The sequence below is a fragment of the Panthera onca genome, chromosome A1, assembly GCF_046562875.1.
Source record: "Panthera onca isolate mPanOnc1 chromosome A1, mPanOnc1 haplotype 2, whole genome shotgun sequence".
Lineage (NCBI taxonomy): Eukaryota > Metazoa > Chordata > Mammalia > Carnivora > Felidae > Panthera > Panthera onca.
Genome location: NC_138339.1, coordinates 30,008,059 through 30,021,655, shown reverse-complemented (window position 1 = coordinate 30,021,655; position 13,597 = coordinate 30,008,059). Strand labels below are relative to the sequence as shown.

At 42.0% G+C, this 13,597-nt stretch overlaps 1 protein-coding gene across 2 annotated transcripts in view; it reads left to right on the top strand.

Annotated features, from left to right (window-relative positions):
• Window positions 1-7,378: 7,378 nt before the first annotated feature.
• Window positions 7,379-13,597, top strand: part of NUP155 (nucleoporin 155) — a 76,189-nt gene continuing 69,970 nt past the window's right edge. Inside the window, exons 1-2 of one of the 2 annotated variants that reach the window (XM_078445076.2) lie at window positions 7,379-7,951; window positions 10,805-10,942. In XM_078445076.2, coding sequence (XP_078301202.1) covers window positions 7,795-7,951; window positions 10,805-10,942 — 295 coding nt within the window. In that variant the 5' untranslated portion in view covers window positions 7,379-7,794. The remainder of the gene's footprint in view (window positions 7,952-10,804; window positions 10,943-13,597) is intronic. The other variant, XM_078445073.2, reaches the window with a different exon arrangement.

Sequence of the window (13,597 nt, the reverse complement as noted above, 5' to 3'; positions counted from 1 at the left end):
ACTCTAAAGAAAAGCCAATATACTCCCTTTCTTTGTGTTTTGTCCTCTATGAGGAAACCCTTGCAACTCTTCACATTTTAGGTATATTTTAAGAAAAAAAGGTGTATTTACTACATGACCGACAAGCACATGGAAGCCAAAAAGACTTGAGTTGCTATAAGAGTTGTCAAAAAATGCTCTAAGGCTCATATTCTTAGCCCAAGCCTCCCTCTGTTAGGCATGATTGGTTATAGAGTTTCCCAGCTCACAGCAAGCATTCCCAAAGCACTTGATTCACATACTTACTATATTTTCACTTCATATTGGTTTTAATTTCTTCACAACACAACTCCTTATCTGAAGTTCAAACTAATGGTATATTATTTAACTATATACTTCTGAATTCTAGCAAAACCATGTATAGTCCTAATAAGTGTTGCTGAACAAAAATATTTTCATAGAATTACTCATTGGCCCCACTATTACCTTAGTCTCCTATTTCAAATTATGCTTTAGCTGTACCCACTAAATGATAATTATCAAGTCTAATATCATTTCCATTGCTCTTAAAATAAAATGCAAAATTACCAACATGTCCCCCAAAGCTTTTTGAACCTCATTTTTTCTATTTTCCACTGTACCTGTCTTCTCTAAACAGCTTCAGAACATCATGACCTGAAAACTCTGACTCTTCACCAATCCCTATACCCTTCATTGAATTCTACTTATTCTTCAAACTCAAATTAAACTTCAGTGCTCTTCTAAGCATTTACAGGCCTTTATAGACCTCCAAGTAAATTAGACCCCTCTAACTATCATGTAATCCAGTACTCTTCTTTAATAGCATGATGACTAGATGGTCACTCAGTTTTTAGCAAATAAATGAAAAAAAAATGTGGAGCCTTGGTGGCTCAGTTGGTTAAGCATCTGACTCTTGGTTTCAGCTCAGGTCATGATCTCCCAGTTTGTAAGTTAGAACCCCGCGTTGGGCGTTGCCCTAGCACCACAGCACCTGCTTAGGATTCTGTTTCCCTCTCTCTCTGCCCTCCCCCGCTTGCTCTCTATCTCTCTTTCAAAATAAATAAAAATAAACTTAAAAAATGTTTAATGAAAGAAAAAAATGAATGAATAAGAGAAAAAAAGTAGTTGTGAAGACAAAAGCTACTCCTCTTTTATGCAGGATGTTTTATAGCTTGGGACAACAACGTTTGGTTTAATCCTAAGAGATTACTCAACCTCTAAAGTCAAAAGCCAATGTGAACTCCAATCAATATGGCCAGTTGATTATGCCTTTAACAAAGTGATATTAATGCCACTGTCTCTTCTCTGAGCACAAATAAGCAGGCCTTAGGTCGTAAAATAGAACTTTATGAATACAACTCATTAAGAAAACCATTGCCCAAGCTTATAACTAGCTATTTCAGCTCCTTGGTAGTCAAGGATTTATAGATGAGAACTTGAGAAAATATGTAATTTTTTTCTTTTTATTAAGACTTTAATTTTTTAGAGCAGTTTAAGGTCCACAAAATAAAATCGAAGGGAAGTTACAGAGATTTCCCATACGTCCCCTTGCCCTTACACATGCGTAGCTTTCCCCATTATCAATATCCCCCACCTGGTGGTACACATTTTATAGTTGATGAACCTACACTAACACATCATGATCACCACAGTCCATAGTTTACATAGGGTTCACTCATGGTGCTGTACATTCTATGGTTTATGACAAATGTATAATGATGTGTAATCATCATTATGGTATCAACATTATGATATGCTTATTCAACCCTCCTCTCCCTCCTCCAACCTCTACCAACCACTGGCATTTTTACTGTCTCCATAATTTTACCTTTTCTAGAATGACATATAGTTGGAATCGTACAGTATATAGCTTTTTTCAGATTGGCTTCTCTCACTTAGTAATATATATTTAAGTTTCCTCCATATCTTTTCATGACTTAATAACTCATTTCTTTTGAGCACTGTTTAATATTCCATTGTCTGGATATACTACCATTTACTTATCCTATTTCACCTACTGAAGGACATCTTGGTTGCCTCTAAGTTTTGGCAATTATGAATAAAGCTGCTATAAATATCATGTGCAGGTTTTGTGTGGACAGTTTTCAATTTCTTTAGGTAAATAGCAAGGACCGGGATTTCTGAGTAATATAGTAAAAATATGTTTAGTTTTGTAAGAAACTGCCAAACTGTCTTCCAAAGTGGCTGTGCCACTTTACATTTTCACTAGCAATGAATGAGAGGTCCTATTCTGCCACATCTTCACCAGCATTTGGTATGTCAGTGTTTAAAGATGTTGGCCCCTCTAATAGGTACCTAGTGGTATCTTATTGTTTTGATTTGCATTTTCTGGATGACACGATGTGGAGCATCTTTTTATATGCTTAATTGCTATCTGTATATCTTTGGTGAGGTGTCTTAAGGTCTTTAGCCCATTTTTTAGTCAGATTGTTTTCTTATTATTGACTTTTTAAGAGTTCTTTGTATCTTTGGATTACAGTCCTTTATCAGACGTCTTTTGCAAATATCTTCTCCCAGTCTGTGTCTTGTCTTCTCATTCTCTTGATGTTGTCTTTTGCAGAGCAAAAGTTTTTAATTTTTAAAAATTTTTTAATGTTTTTATTTATTTTTGAGAGAGAGACAGAGCACAAGTAGGGGAGGAGCAGAGAGAGAGAGAGAGAGAGACAGAATCTGAAGCAATCTCTGGGCTCTGGGCTGTCAGCACAGAGCCCCACGTGGGGCTTGAACTCATGAATCACGAGGTCATGACCTAGGCTGAAGTCAGATGCTCAACAGCTCAACCGACTGAGCCACCCAGAGCACCCAAGTTTTTAATTTTAATGAAGGGCGGTTTATCATTATTTCTTTCATGGGTCATGTCTCTGACATTGTATCTAAAAAGTCATTGCCTTATCCGAAATTACATACATTTTGTTCTATGTTATCTTCTAGTAGTTTTATAGTTTAGTGTTTTACATTTAGGTCAATGATCCATTTTGAGTTAATTTTTGTGACAGGTATAATGTCTGTGTCTAGATTCATTTTTTTTGCATGTGGGTGTCTAGTAGTTTCAGCACCATTTGTTGAGAACATTCCATTGTAGATATATAACATTTTAAACTACAGAGTGCTGGAGAAAAAGAAGAAAAATGGAAGATATATATCATTAACCAGTAGAAGTAGATAATCGTGATCATTACAGAAAAATCACAAAAATTTATTGTGATAAAAAAAAGAAACAATAATTGCACTACGGGAGACTTCTGCACTAAGCTTTTTTTTTTTTTTTTTTTTTCTGGCTTTGCCTGCATGAAACGTCTTCATAATAAAAGTGGTAAGTGTGCCAGAGTAACTTTGATTTTCTTGGCGCAAAGTAAATTTATGAATCAAATTATTTGAGAGGCAGGATAGCATAGCATTAAGCAAATGAGTTCCAGAACTAGAATGTCTCAGCTCAAATCCTGATTCTAGTAATGTAATTTTGATGATTTACTTAGTCTCTCTGTGCTTTAAATTGTTCACCAGTTAAGTGGATAATATAAGGATAGCACCTATCACCTCGTAGATTTTTCTGATGATTGAATGAGTTAATTTTCAAAAAGCAATTCGAATAGTGCCTGGCATGTATTGCACACCCAATAAACGTTGGCCATTTTTAAAAATTTTTTAAATGTTTTATTTATTTTTGAGAGAGAGGGAGACAGAGTGCAAGCCGGAGAGGGGCAGAAAGGGAGACACAGCATCTGAAGCAGGTTCCAGGCTCTGAGCTGTCAGCACAGAGCACGACAAACCCACGAACTGCAAGATCATGACCTGAGCTGAAGTCCGGTACTCAACCAACTGAGCTACCCAGGCGCCCCAAATGTTGGCCATTATTAAGTGCCAGATACTAGTGAGAGTAGTGAAGACATAAAGCATAGTCTCTGCCCTCATGGAATTTCCATTCTAATGAGGATATTTTTAAAAACCCTAAGTGCCTCATGGGGCTAGATAATCTACTTAAATAGAGAGCTACTTGAGTAGTAGTTCTCAAAGTGTATTCTGCAGGTTCCTTTAAAGGTGTTCATGAGATCAAAGTTATTTTCATAATAATACTAACACATCATTTGCCTTTTTCACTCTATTGACATTTGCACTGATGATGCAGAAGCAACAGTGGGTAAAATTGCTGGTACATCAGCATAAGTCAAGGCAGTGACAAGCAAATTGTCATAGTAGTTCTTGTATTCCTCACTGTTATATACCTATTTTAAACAAAAATAAATGAAATGAGTGTCACTTTGAGGAAGACAACTCATTGTACTTGTTACTAATGAAAATTAGAGCACTTAAGAGAAAATCAGAATCTTGAAAAATTCATCAAGATTGTATCAAGGTTGGAAAAAAAGATTGTATCAACTAGCATAAGCTTAACAACTCCCCAATACTTGTAAGATTTTTTTTTATTAACACCATCATTTTTTTCTATTGGTTAATGAAATAGGTCAACACTTGGAAGTTCTGTGTTACTTAGAGAACCAGTATTTCCCAAATGACCAACATATGTTTCAGAATCATGCATGGATAGAAGGTCCATTCAAAATACAAGATAGACAAGTGGTTCTTAACAAATTTCAAAAAAAAAATCACTGATGGTTTCAAATTCCACATCATAACTAACCTTTAAGAAACTGTACCGCTTTTCAAGTTCGTGTATACTATCAAAGAAGAACTTTCACATCTAAGAAGGTTATTAAAAGACCTCTTATTTTCCCACTACATAACTGTGTGAGGCCTGCTTTTCTTCATATACTTCAAGTAAACAACATATCACAACATATTGATGGCAGATGCAGATATGAAAATCTAGTTATCTTCTTAAGCCAGACATTTAAGAGATTTGCAAAAATGTAAAATAATGCCATTCTTCTAATAGTTTTATTTTTTTTTAATTTTTTAGTGTTTATTTTTGAGAGAGAGAGAGACAGAGCACAAGCAGGGGAGGAGCAGAGAGAGAGGGAGACACAGAATCTGAAACAGGCTCCAGGTTCCGAGCTGTCAGCACAGAGCCCGAGTGGGGCTCGAACTCACAAACTGTGAGATCATGACCTGAGCAGAAGTTTGACGCTGAACTGACTGAGCCACCCAGGCGCCCCTAATATTTTAGTTTTAGAAATATGGTGATTTTTCATGAAGTATGTATCATTTATATTAAAATGGATTAGGCTTATACTTCTATTTTTTTAGGTTCATTCTTTTAAATGACTTTTTAAATTTCTAATTTTTAGGAGACATTTAGCAACTATTAACAAATATAACCCACACAAACAAAAACTCTTCGTAATCCTTAATAATTATTAAGATTCTCAATAGTCTTGATTCCACAACCCTAGGGTCATGACCTGAGCTGAAATCAAGAGTTGGACGCTCAACCAAGTGAGACACCCAGGAGCCTTGCAGTGCAGGAATATTAGACTAATATCGCCAGATCATCCAATTTGTGGAATTGGAAACTCTCGATCGTGTATTTTATCTCAAATTAAAAACAAACACTGTACCAGACCATCAGTTTCCAATCTATGGTCTACCAAATAAGAAAATCGATAGCTGGAGACCCATCTGCCTGTTTATCCACGAATAATACAAACCTATTTTTTCCTGGTATATTCACTATGAGGTATAAAATTATACTTCTAGACCTGTAATGTTATAGAGATTTTAACATTCAGAAATTTAGTCAACCCCTTATTTGAGGGAATAAAAAATAATTCAAGTAGCAAAAGATTATAGTTTAGCAAAGTCCATAGTTTTGTATCCTGGACACACAGGCACAAGAGCATCTGGCTCAAGGGATCCCAAACACAGGAGGTTCGGCCACTTGCCACTGACAAAATCCAAAGGCAGAGAGACTAGCAATGGTAAAACAAGAAAGGAATGTATGTCAGTAAGGCCAACACCCGGAAGACAGCAGACTAGCATCTCAAAGACTATCTCCAAAGTGCTGAAAATTACTTCTTAGGTTCATGTAAGTAAAATGTGAGACAAAGGTCAGTAAGTATGTGCAAGTGGGTAGCAAAGGTCAGGTCAACCATTATCTCGGGGGTCAAATACAGATGGGGTCTTGCTGGCTCAGGACAGTCCTTATTGCTTGAAGGGGTAGTTTCAGTTCCCATCACAGGATGGTTTGCCAGCAGGATCTTTTGCCTGACTTAAGAGATACGCTGGAAAGATGAACTTAATCAATTAGAAAGTTTGAGATCAAAATGAAGGTAGCTGAAGTCCTCTTTCAGTTTAGCTAGTCAATAAGGAGTAAAGCATTCACTGACTAGCTAAACTATGAAGAATATAACTGGATGAAGCTTACTTAAGTGTGGTTCTAAATAAGGACTAAATGAGGACAGCTACTGTTTCCAAATAAGGATTGCTTTTTGAATGAGTACTTTGATTTGACCACTCAAGTTGCCTCCTGTATGAAATGAAGTCTATCTCTCCTTGCTCATTTCTTATTCTTCTGCAGTTAATACACACCTCATAAAAAATTAGAGTGATACACTTTACTGTTTTACTTTGTGTGTCCCTGCATGAATCATGCACCTCAAGGACAGGAATGTGTCAGTGTGATATTCCTAGCACCAGGCACAGTGGGTGACACAAATTATAAATTCAATTTTTATAGTACTTGGAGATCTATTAGGTGGCTTACTTTATACCAGTCCCTCTAATTTGTGCTGGGGGATCAAATGATGAATTAGAACACTCTTCTTCATCTCTGTAATGAGAAATAAAGGAAGGCAGCCACTCCCTGCATGGAACAGTAAACAGACAATTCTTAAAGTTTTGTTGTTGTTGACGGTGGGGGCGGTGGGAAGACACAAGTCGGGGAGGGACAAAGAGAGAGGTGAACAATCCCAAGCAGAGCTGGAAGCAGGGCTCCAATTCACAAAGTGTGAGATCATGACCTGAGGGAAAATCAAGAGTCAGATGCTTAATGACTGAGCCACCCAGGAGGCCCTACAATTCTTTATAGTAATGGTAACCACACACAAATAGAAAAGCCTGATGAATTTTTTTTAAGTAGGTTCCAGGCACAAAGTGGGGCTTGAACTTAGGATCCAGACATCAAGAGTTGCATGCTCTGATGACTGAGCCGGCCAGAAAACAATTTTAATTTACACTGAAGCCTATAAGATATATAGTGGAATTTTGGTTCCCATGTGAACTCCTACCAACTCCTATCCGCTCTCACAACAGAAGTTATTTGGAGTACCAAAGAAATTGACGTGCAAACTCATAAGCAGTTGCAGTTGAAGGATTCCAACCCGGGAACCTCGAGACACAAAGATCGACGGCTCGCGATACCCACCCGAGCCGAAGCAGTCTGCGCTGCCACGCACTACCCAGCTCCCACTTACCCGATACCCGCTCCCTTCCCCCTCCCCACCCCTCCCAGCCTTGTCCTTTCCCAGCCCTTTCCCTTTCCCCTCCTTTCCTTCCTTACCCATACAACCTAGACGAATTTCCTACTCCCCAACCTGCCAAACCTCCAGCGACGCCCAGGGAAGTGCCCGCTCCACCCCACCCCCCACTCGCTCCGCCCCTAACGTCCAGCCCTTTCAACTTCTTCCTCTGGGAGTCTGCAAAACACAGCCTTCAAATTCCCCTCCCGACGAACCGGAAGTGCGTCATGCATAGGCGCCGAGGCGCTCGTTTGGCGCGCGCGCCCTAAGCTGCGGGTCTGAGTTAGGGTCTTGGGTTTTCTCTCCTTTCTCCTTGGTTCTTGACTATTTCCGGACGCTGGTGTCTCCGAACTTCGACATGCCGTCTTCTTTACTGGGCTCGGCGATGCCGGCCTCCACGTCGGCCTCAGCCCTGCAGGAAGCTCTGGAAAATGCAGGGCGGCTCATCGACCGTCAGTTGCAAGAAGACCGCATGTACCCGGACCTTTCCGAGCTTCTCATGGTGTCTGCCCCAAGTGAGTGATCAGTGCCCATTTGGTGGTAACTGCTTTCTCAGCCGAAAGGACTCTCGCCTGAATTCCTAACTAGGTCCTTATCCCCAGGGTGGACTCGGCGAAGACGTTTTGAGATTTGGGGCCCTGTTTGCTACATTTTGAAGAGCAAAAAGAGCCTGTTTTCAGTTTATTTTCTTCCTCACTTCACTGCCGATATTTGAGAGGGTAGGAGTGACGAGCACTCTGCCATTTGAAGCAGAGGGAAAGACCCCAACCTTAACGAGCTGCTCACTGCCTCCAAGTGTTCATCACAGAGGCCAGATGAGTAGGATCACCTGATCTAAGTCTCATTCTTGTTAATTCCTCCTATTAGCATTAGAGTAAATCAGACGAGCAAATGGAATTAATTTGAAAATTTACCATCTTTCTCAAAGATATTCTTTAGTATGTGTAGAGTTAGTGTAATATAAAGTCTTAATATGAAGGTTGTTAAAAAGAACTACCGCTGGAATAAAGGAAGAGAATGGTGATATTAGCAGTGATGATGGACTGGGAGGGTAAGGCAGTGTATGTGTCAACAAAAGAGAGGTGACTGGAAAACATTTTAATGATTTTAAATTATGACTAGGCTCCTCAAGGCATATAGAATTACATAAGTTGCTAAAAAAAAAGTGACCCCTTTTTGAGACGGATATGGGAGAAAAGCAGAGAAGTGTAAGTAAGATAGAGACAAGATTTGGGGTAAGCAATAACCAAGGTAAAATAACAAGGACAATCTGTGCAATGGAAACCTAAACGACACTTCTGACAATTTATAAAAATCGTTGAGTAGGCTTGTAGTCAGAGAAAAGATAGAAACAGAACAAATTTAGTACTGTTCCTGACTGCTACTTACCGGTGAGCTTGTCTTCTAAGAACTGAGTGGCCTATTAGCAACACTCATCTTGAAGAGCATTACTCTCTTTGACCTCCTCAGGTTTGAAAACCAAGATGTAAAAACAGTGGATACATTCGAGTACTCTTATCTGACCCCAATCGATTCTATCCACCTTTACACATACCTCTTCAACCTAATCTTCTCAGCTTTGTTCCAGTCACACAGAATTTAACATGTTTTTCATAAGAAGCCCTTTCTTCAGGATGCTTTTATGTCATCGTTTACTTCGCATCTGGAATTTTCTTCTTTGCTTGACATTCCTCCAAAGTTCGTTAAGTATCACTTCCTTTGTGAGGGGTTTCTTAACCATTCACATCCTCACTTGAGTTATTAATTCCATCCTTTGTGTTCCCACTGCCATTTATCATGTCCTGTTAATATTTAACATTTCCACTTAGCAATATCCTGTTAAAATTAGTATGTTTTAAGATTAAATGGGATGTCTGGGATTTCCTTCAAAAAAATTCATTAGAGGGGCACCTGGGTGGCTCAGTTGGTTAAGCGTCCGACTTCAAATCACGTCATGATCTCATGGTTTGTGAGCTCCCCGCCGTTGGGCTTTGTGCTGACAGCTGAGAGCCTGGACCCTGCTTCGGATTCTGTGTCTCTGTCTCTCTCTGCCATTCCCTTGCTTGTGCTGTCTCTCAGTTTCTTTCAAAAATAAGCATTAAAGAAATCCATTAGAGAAGGAGTAGCTAGGGATATAAATGAAACCTGATTGGACATGTTATTAGTAATATTGAAGCTGGGTAATCAATCGGTACATAGGAATTGATTGCATTTTTCTCTCTCATATATTTTAAATTTCCATAATGCATTTAGAATTTCTTTTTTTGTTGTTTATTTATTTTGAGAGAAAGAAAGAGCGTGGGCTGGGGAGGGACAGAGAGAGAATCCCAAGCAGGATCCATGGTGACACCTTGGAGCCTAAAGTCAGGCTCACCAATCGTGAGATGACCTGTGCCAAACTCAAGAGCTAGATGCTTAACCTACTGAGCCACCCAGGTACCCCTAGAATTTCTTTTATATGTCAGTTTTCCCCAACATCTTTGTACTTAGAGCCTGGAAAGGTGCCTGGATAAAAAGGTCATGAGATCTAAAGAATACCTCCCTGTTCAAGACATAGGAAATAGACCAGCCCACTCCTGCCCTTAGTTGTCTGTGTCTTAAAGCAAGAGAAAGGTTGCCAAGTGAGAACACTTTATAGAGCAGTCTGTGGTTTCCCCCAATAAAATACCGCTTATGTGGCATCATATGTATTTATCTTATTGGTGTGGGAGGGGTGGTCTAACAAAAACAAAAACACAAGGATTGTTTTAATCTATTAATATTGAAGTGGGAAAGGAAATAGCTATTTCCCCCATCAATATTTTTTTTTTGTTCACGGTTGTTTCATTTGACAGTCACAAAGTAGTTTTATAAATATTTTCCCATTTCAGATTAGTAAAATAATAGAAAGAAACTAAATTATTGAACTAAATATATCCTTACTTACAGAGTAAGTCTTTGTGAAGGATAACTGTCTGGTTAGTGCTGAAACCAGTAATTAGCCCTCTTTTAACACTGGATTTTCTCAGGCCTCTTTTGTATTGGGTCAGAATTACTTTATTTTCTATTTTTTTAATGTTTATTTATTTTTGAGAGAGAGTGTGAGTGGGGGAGAGGCAGAGAGAGAGAGGGAGACACAGAATCTGATGCAGGCTCCAGGCTCTGAGCTGTCAGCACAGAGCCCGATGCGGGGCTCGAACCCTTGAACCATGAGATCACAATCTGAACCAAAGTCAAACGCTCAACTGACTGAGCCACCCAGGTGCCCCTTCTCTGTACCTTTTTTAACTATCAGATACACAATTTTTTTTGTAGCTTGCAGTGCTTCGATATGCCCAGTTGATGTTCAGTATATTATTTTAATAAATGCTTTGTTTTATTACTTGTAGATAATCCCACTGTTTCCGGCATGTCAGATATGGATTATCCTCTACAAGGACCTGGTTTGCTGTCAGTACCCAACCTTCCAGAGATCAGTTCCATCCGAAGGGTTCCTCTCCCACCTGAACTTGTTGAACAGTTTGGACGTATCCTTTTACCTTGTTTTTAACTCCCTAAAATTTTTAAAAATTAGTATTCTAATTCTAATTCTTGCTTTGTGTTTAATTGGTGTGTTGTATGTAAGTTCATTTAAGAGTTTTATTTAAAAAAACATTTTAAGTATGTCAGTAGTTTGCCATGTGCCTAGAAAATGTCATATAAAATTGAGTGTTGATGGGGCGCCTGGGTGGCGCAGTCGGTTAAGCGTCCGACTTCAGCCAGGTCACGATCTCGCGGTCCGTGAGTTCGAGCCCCGCGTCAGGCTCTGGGCCGATGGCTCGGAGCCTGGAGCCTGTTTCCGATTCTGTGTCTCCCTCTCTCTCTGCCCCTCCCCCGTTCATGCTCTGTCTCTCTCTGTCCCAAAAATAAATAAAAAACGTTGAAAAAAAATTTAAAAAAAAAAAAAAAAAAAAAAAAGAAAATTGAATCACATCTTAATTGTTTTTGGACATTGAAGAGAGTGAATCATTTACAAGGAATTCTGCATTTTTGAATGATATTATTGCAAGGTAGTACTTTCCAGTTAAGTGCTATCCAAGGAAGCCTTTTTACCCCATTTTAGCTTGAAGACTCCTGATTTTCATTTTTATTTTTTCTCATATTTTAACACTTTAAAACTGGGATGTTGTTCTAAAAATGTTTAAAAACAAACAAAAACTGCCATGTACTTCTTTTTGCCCATCCCCAAAAGTTTTTGGTATGGTTTGGCACTTAATGGTATCTTAGAATTAAGGTTTAGGGCTACCTGAGTGGCTCAGTTGGTGAAGCGTCTGACTCTTGATTTCAGCTCAGGTCATAATCTCGTAGTTTGTGAGATGGAGCCCCGCATCAGGCGCAGTGCTGAGTGCACGGAGTCTGGCTTGGGATTCATTCTCTCTCCTTCCCTTCCCCCTCTCCCCCTCTCCCCCTCTCCCCTCTCCCCCTCTCCCCCTCTCCCCTCTCTCTCTCTCTCCCCCTCCCCTCTCCTCTCCCCTCCTCCTCTCTCCTCTCCTCTCCCTCCTCTCTCTCCTCTCTCCTTCTCTCCCTCTCCTCTCTCCCTCTCCTCTCTCCTCTCTCCCTCTCCTCTCTCCCTCTCCTTCTCTCCTCCTCTCCTCTCTCCCTCTCCTCTCTCCCTCTCTCCTTCTCTCCCTCTCCTCTCTCCCTCTCTCCTTCTCTCCCTCTCCTCTCTCCCTCTCCCTTCTCTCCCTCTCCTCTCCCCCTCTCCTCTCTCCCTCTCTCCCTCTCTCTCCCTCTTCCTCTCTCCCTCTCTCCCTCTCCTCTCTCCCTCTCCTCTCTCCTCTCCTCTCTCCCTCTCCTCTCTCCCTCTCCTCTCTCCCTCTCCTCTCTCCCTCTCCTCTCTCCCTCTCCTCTCTCCCTCTCCTCTCTCCCTCTCCTCTCTCCCTCTCCTCTCTCCCTCTCCTCTCTCCCTCTCCTCTCTCCCTCTCTCTCTCCCTCTCCTCTCTCCCTCTCCTCTCTCCCTCTCCTCTCTCCCTCTCCTCTCTCCCTCTCTCCTTCTCTCCTCTCCTCTCTCCTCTCTCCTCTCTCCTCTCTCCTCTCTCCCTCTCTCCCTCTCCCCCTCTCCCTCTCCTCTCTCCCTCTCCCTCTCTCCCTCTCCCTCTCTCCCTCTCCCTCTCTCCCTCTCCCTCTCTCCCTCTCTCTCTCCCTCTCCCTCTCTCCCTCTCCCTCTCCTCCCTCTCCCTCTCTCCCTCTCCCCCTCTCCCTCTCTCCCTCTCCCCCTCTCCCCCTCTCCCTCTCTCCCTCTCCTCCTCTCCCTCTCCCCTCCCCCTCTCCTCTCTCCCTCTCCCCCTCTCCTCTCTCCCTCTCCCCCTCTCCTCTCTCCCTCTCCCCCTCTCCTCTCTCCTCTCCCCCTCTCCCTCTCTCCCTCTCCCCCTCTCCTCTCCCCCTCTCCCCTCTCCTCTCTCTCTCTCCTCTCTCCCCTCTCCTCTCTCCCTCTCCCCCTCTCCTCCTCTCCCTCTCCCCTCTCCTCTCTCCCTCTCCCCCTCTCCTCTCTCTCTCTCCCTCTCTCCCCTCTCTCTCTCCCCTCTCTCCCTCTCTCCCTCTCTCTCTCCCTCTCTCCCTCCCTCTCTCCCTCTCTCCCTCTCCCCCTCTCTCCCTCTCCTCTCTCTCTCTCCCCTCTCTCTCTCTCTCCCCCTCTCCTCTCTCTCTCTCCCCCACTCCTCCTCTCTCTCTCCCTCTCCTCTCTCTCTCTCCCTCTCCTCTCTCTCTCTCCCTCTCCTCTCTCTCTCTCCCTCTCCTCTCTCTCTCTCCCTCTCCTCTCTCTCTCTCCCTCTCCCTCTCTCTCTCTCCCTCTCCTCTCTCTCTCTCCCTCTCCTCTCTCTCTCTCCCTCTCCTCTCTCCCTCTCCCTCTCCTCTCTCTCTCTCTCTCCCTCTCCTCTCTCTCTCTCTCCCTCTCCTCTCTCTCTCTCTCTCTCTCCCTCTCCCTCTCCCTCTTCTCTCTCCTCTCCCTCTCCTCTCTCTCTCTCTCTCTCTCTCCCTCTCCTCTCCTCTCTCTCTCTCTCTCTCCCTCTCCCTCTCCTCTCTCTCTCTCTCTCTCTCCCTCTCCTCTCTCTCTCTCTCTCCCTCTCCTCTCTCTCTCTCTCTCTCTCTCCCTCTCCTCTCTCTCTCTCTCTCCCTCCCTCTCCTCTCTCTCTCTCCCCTCTCTC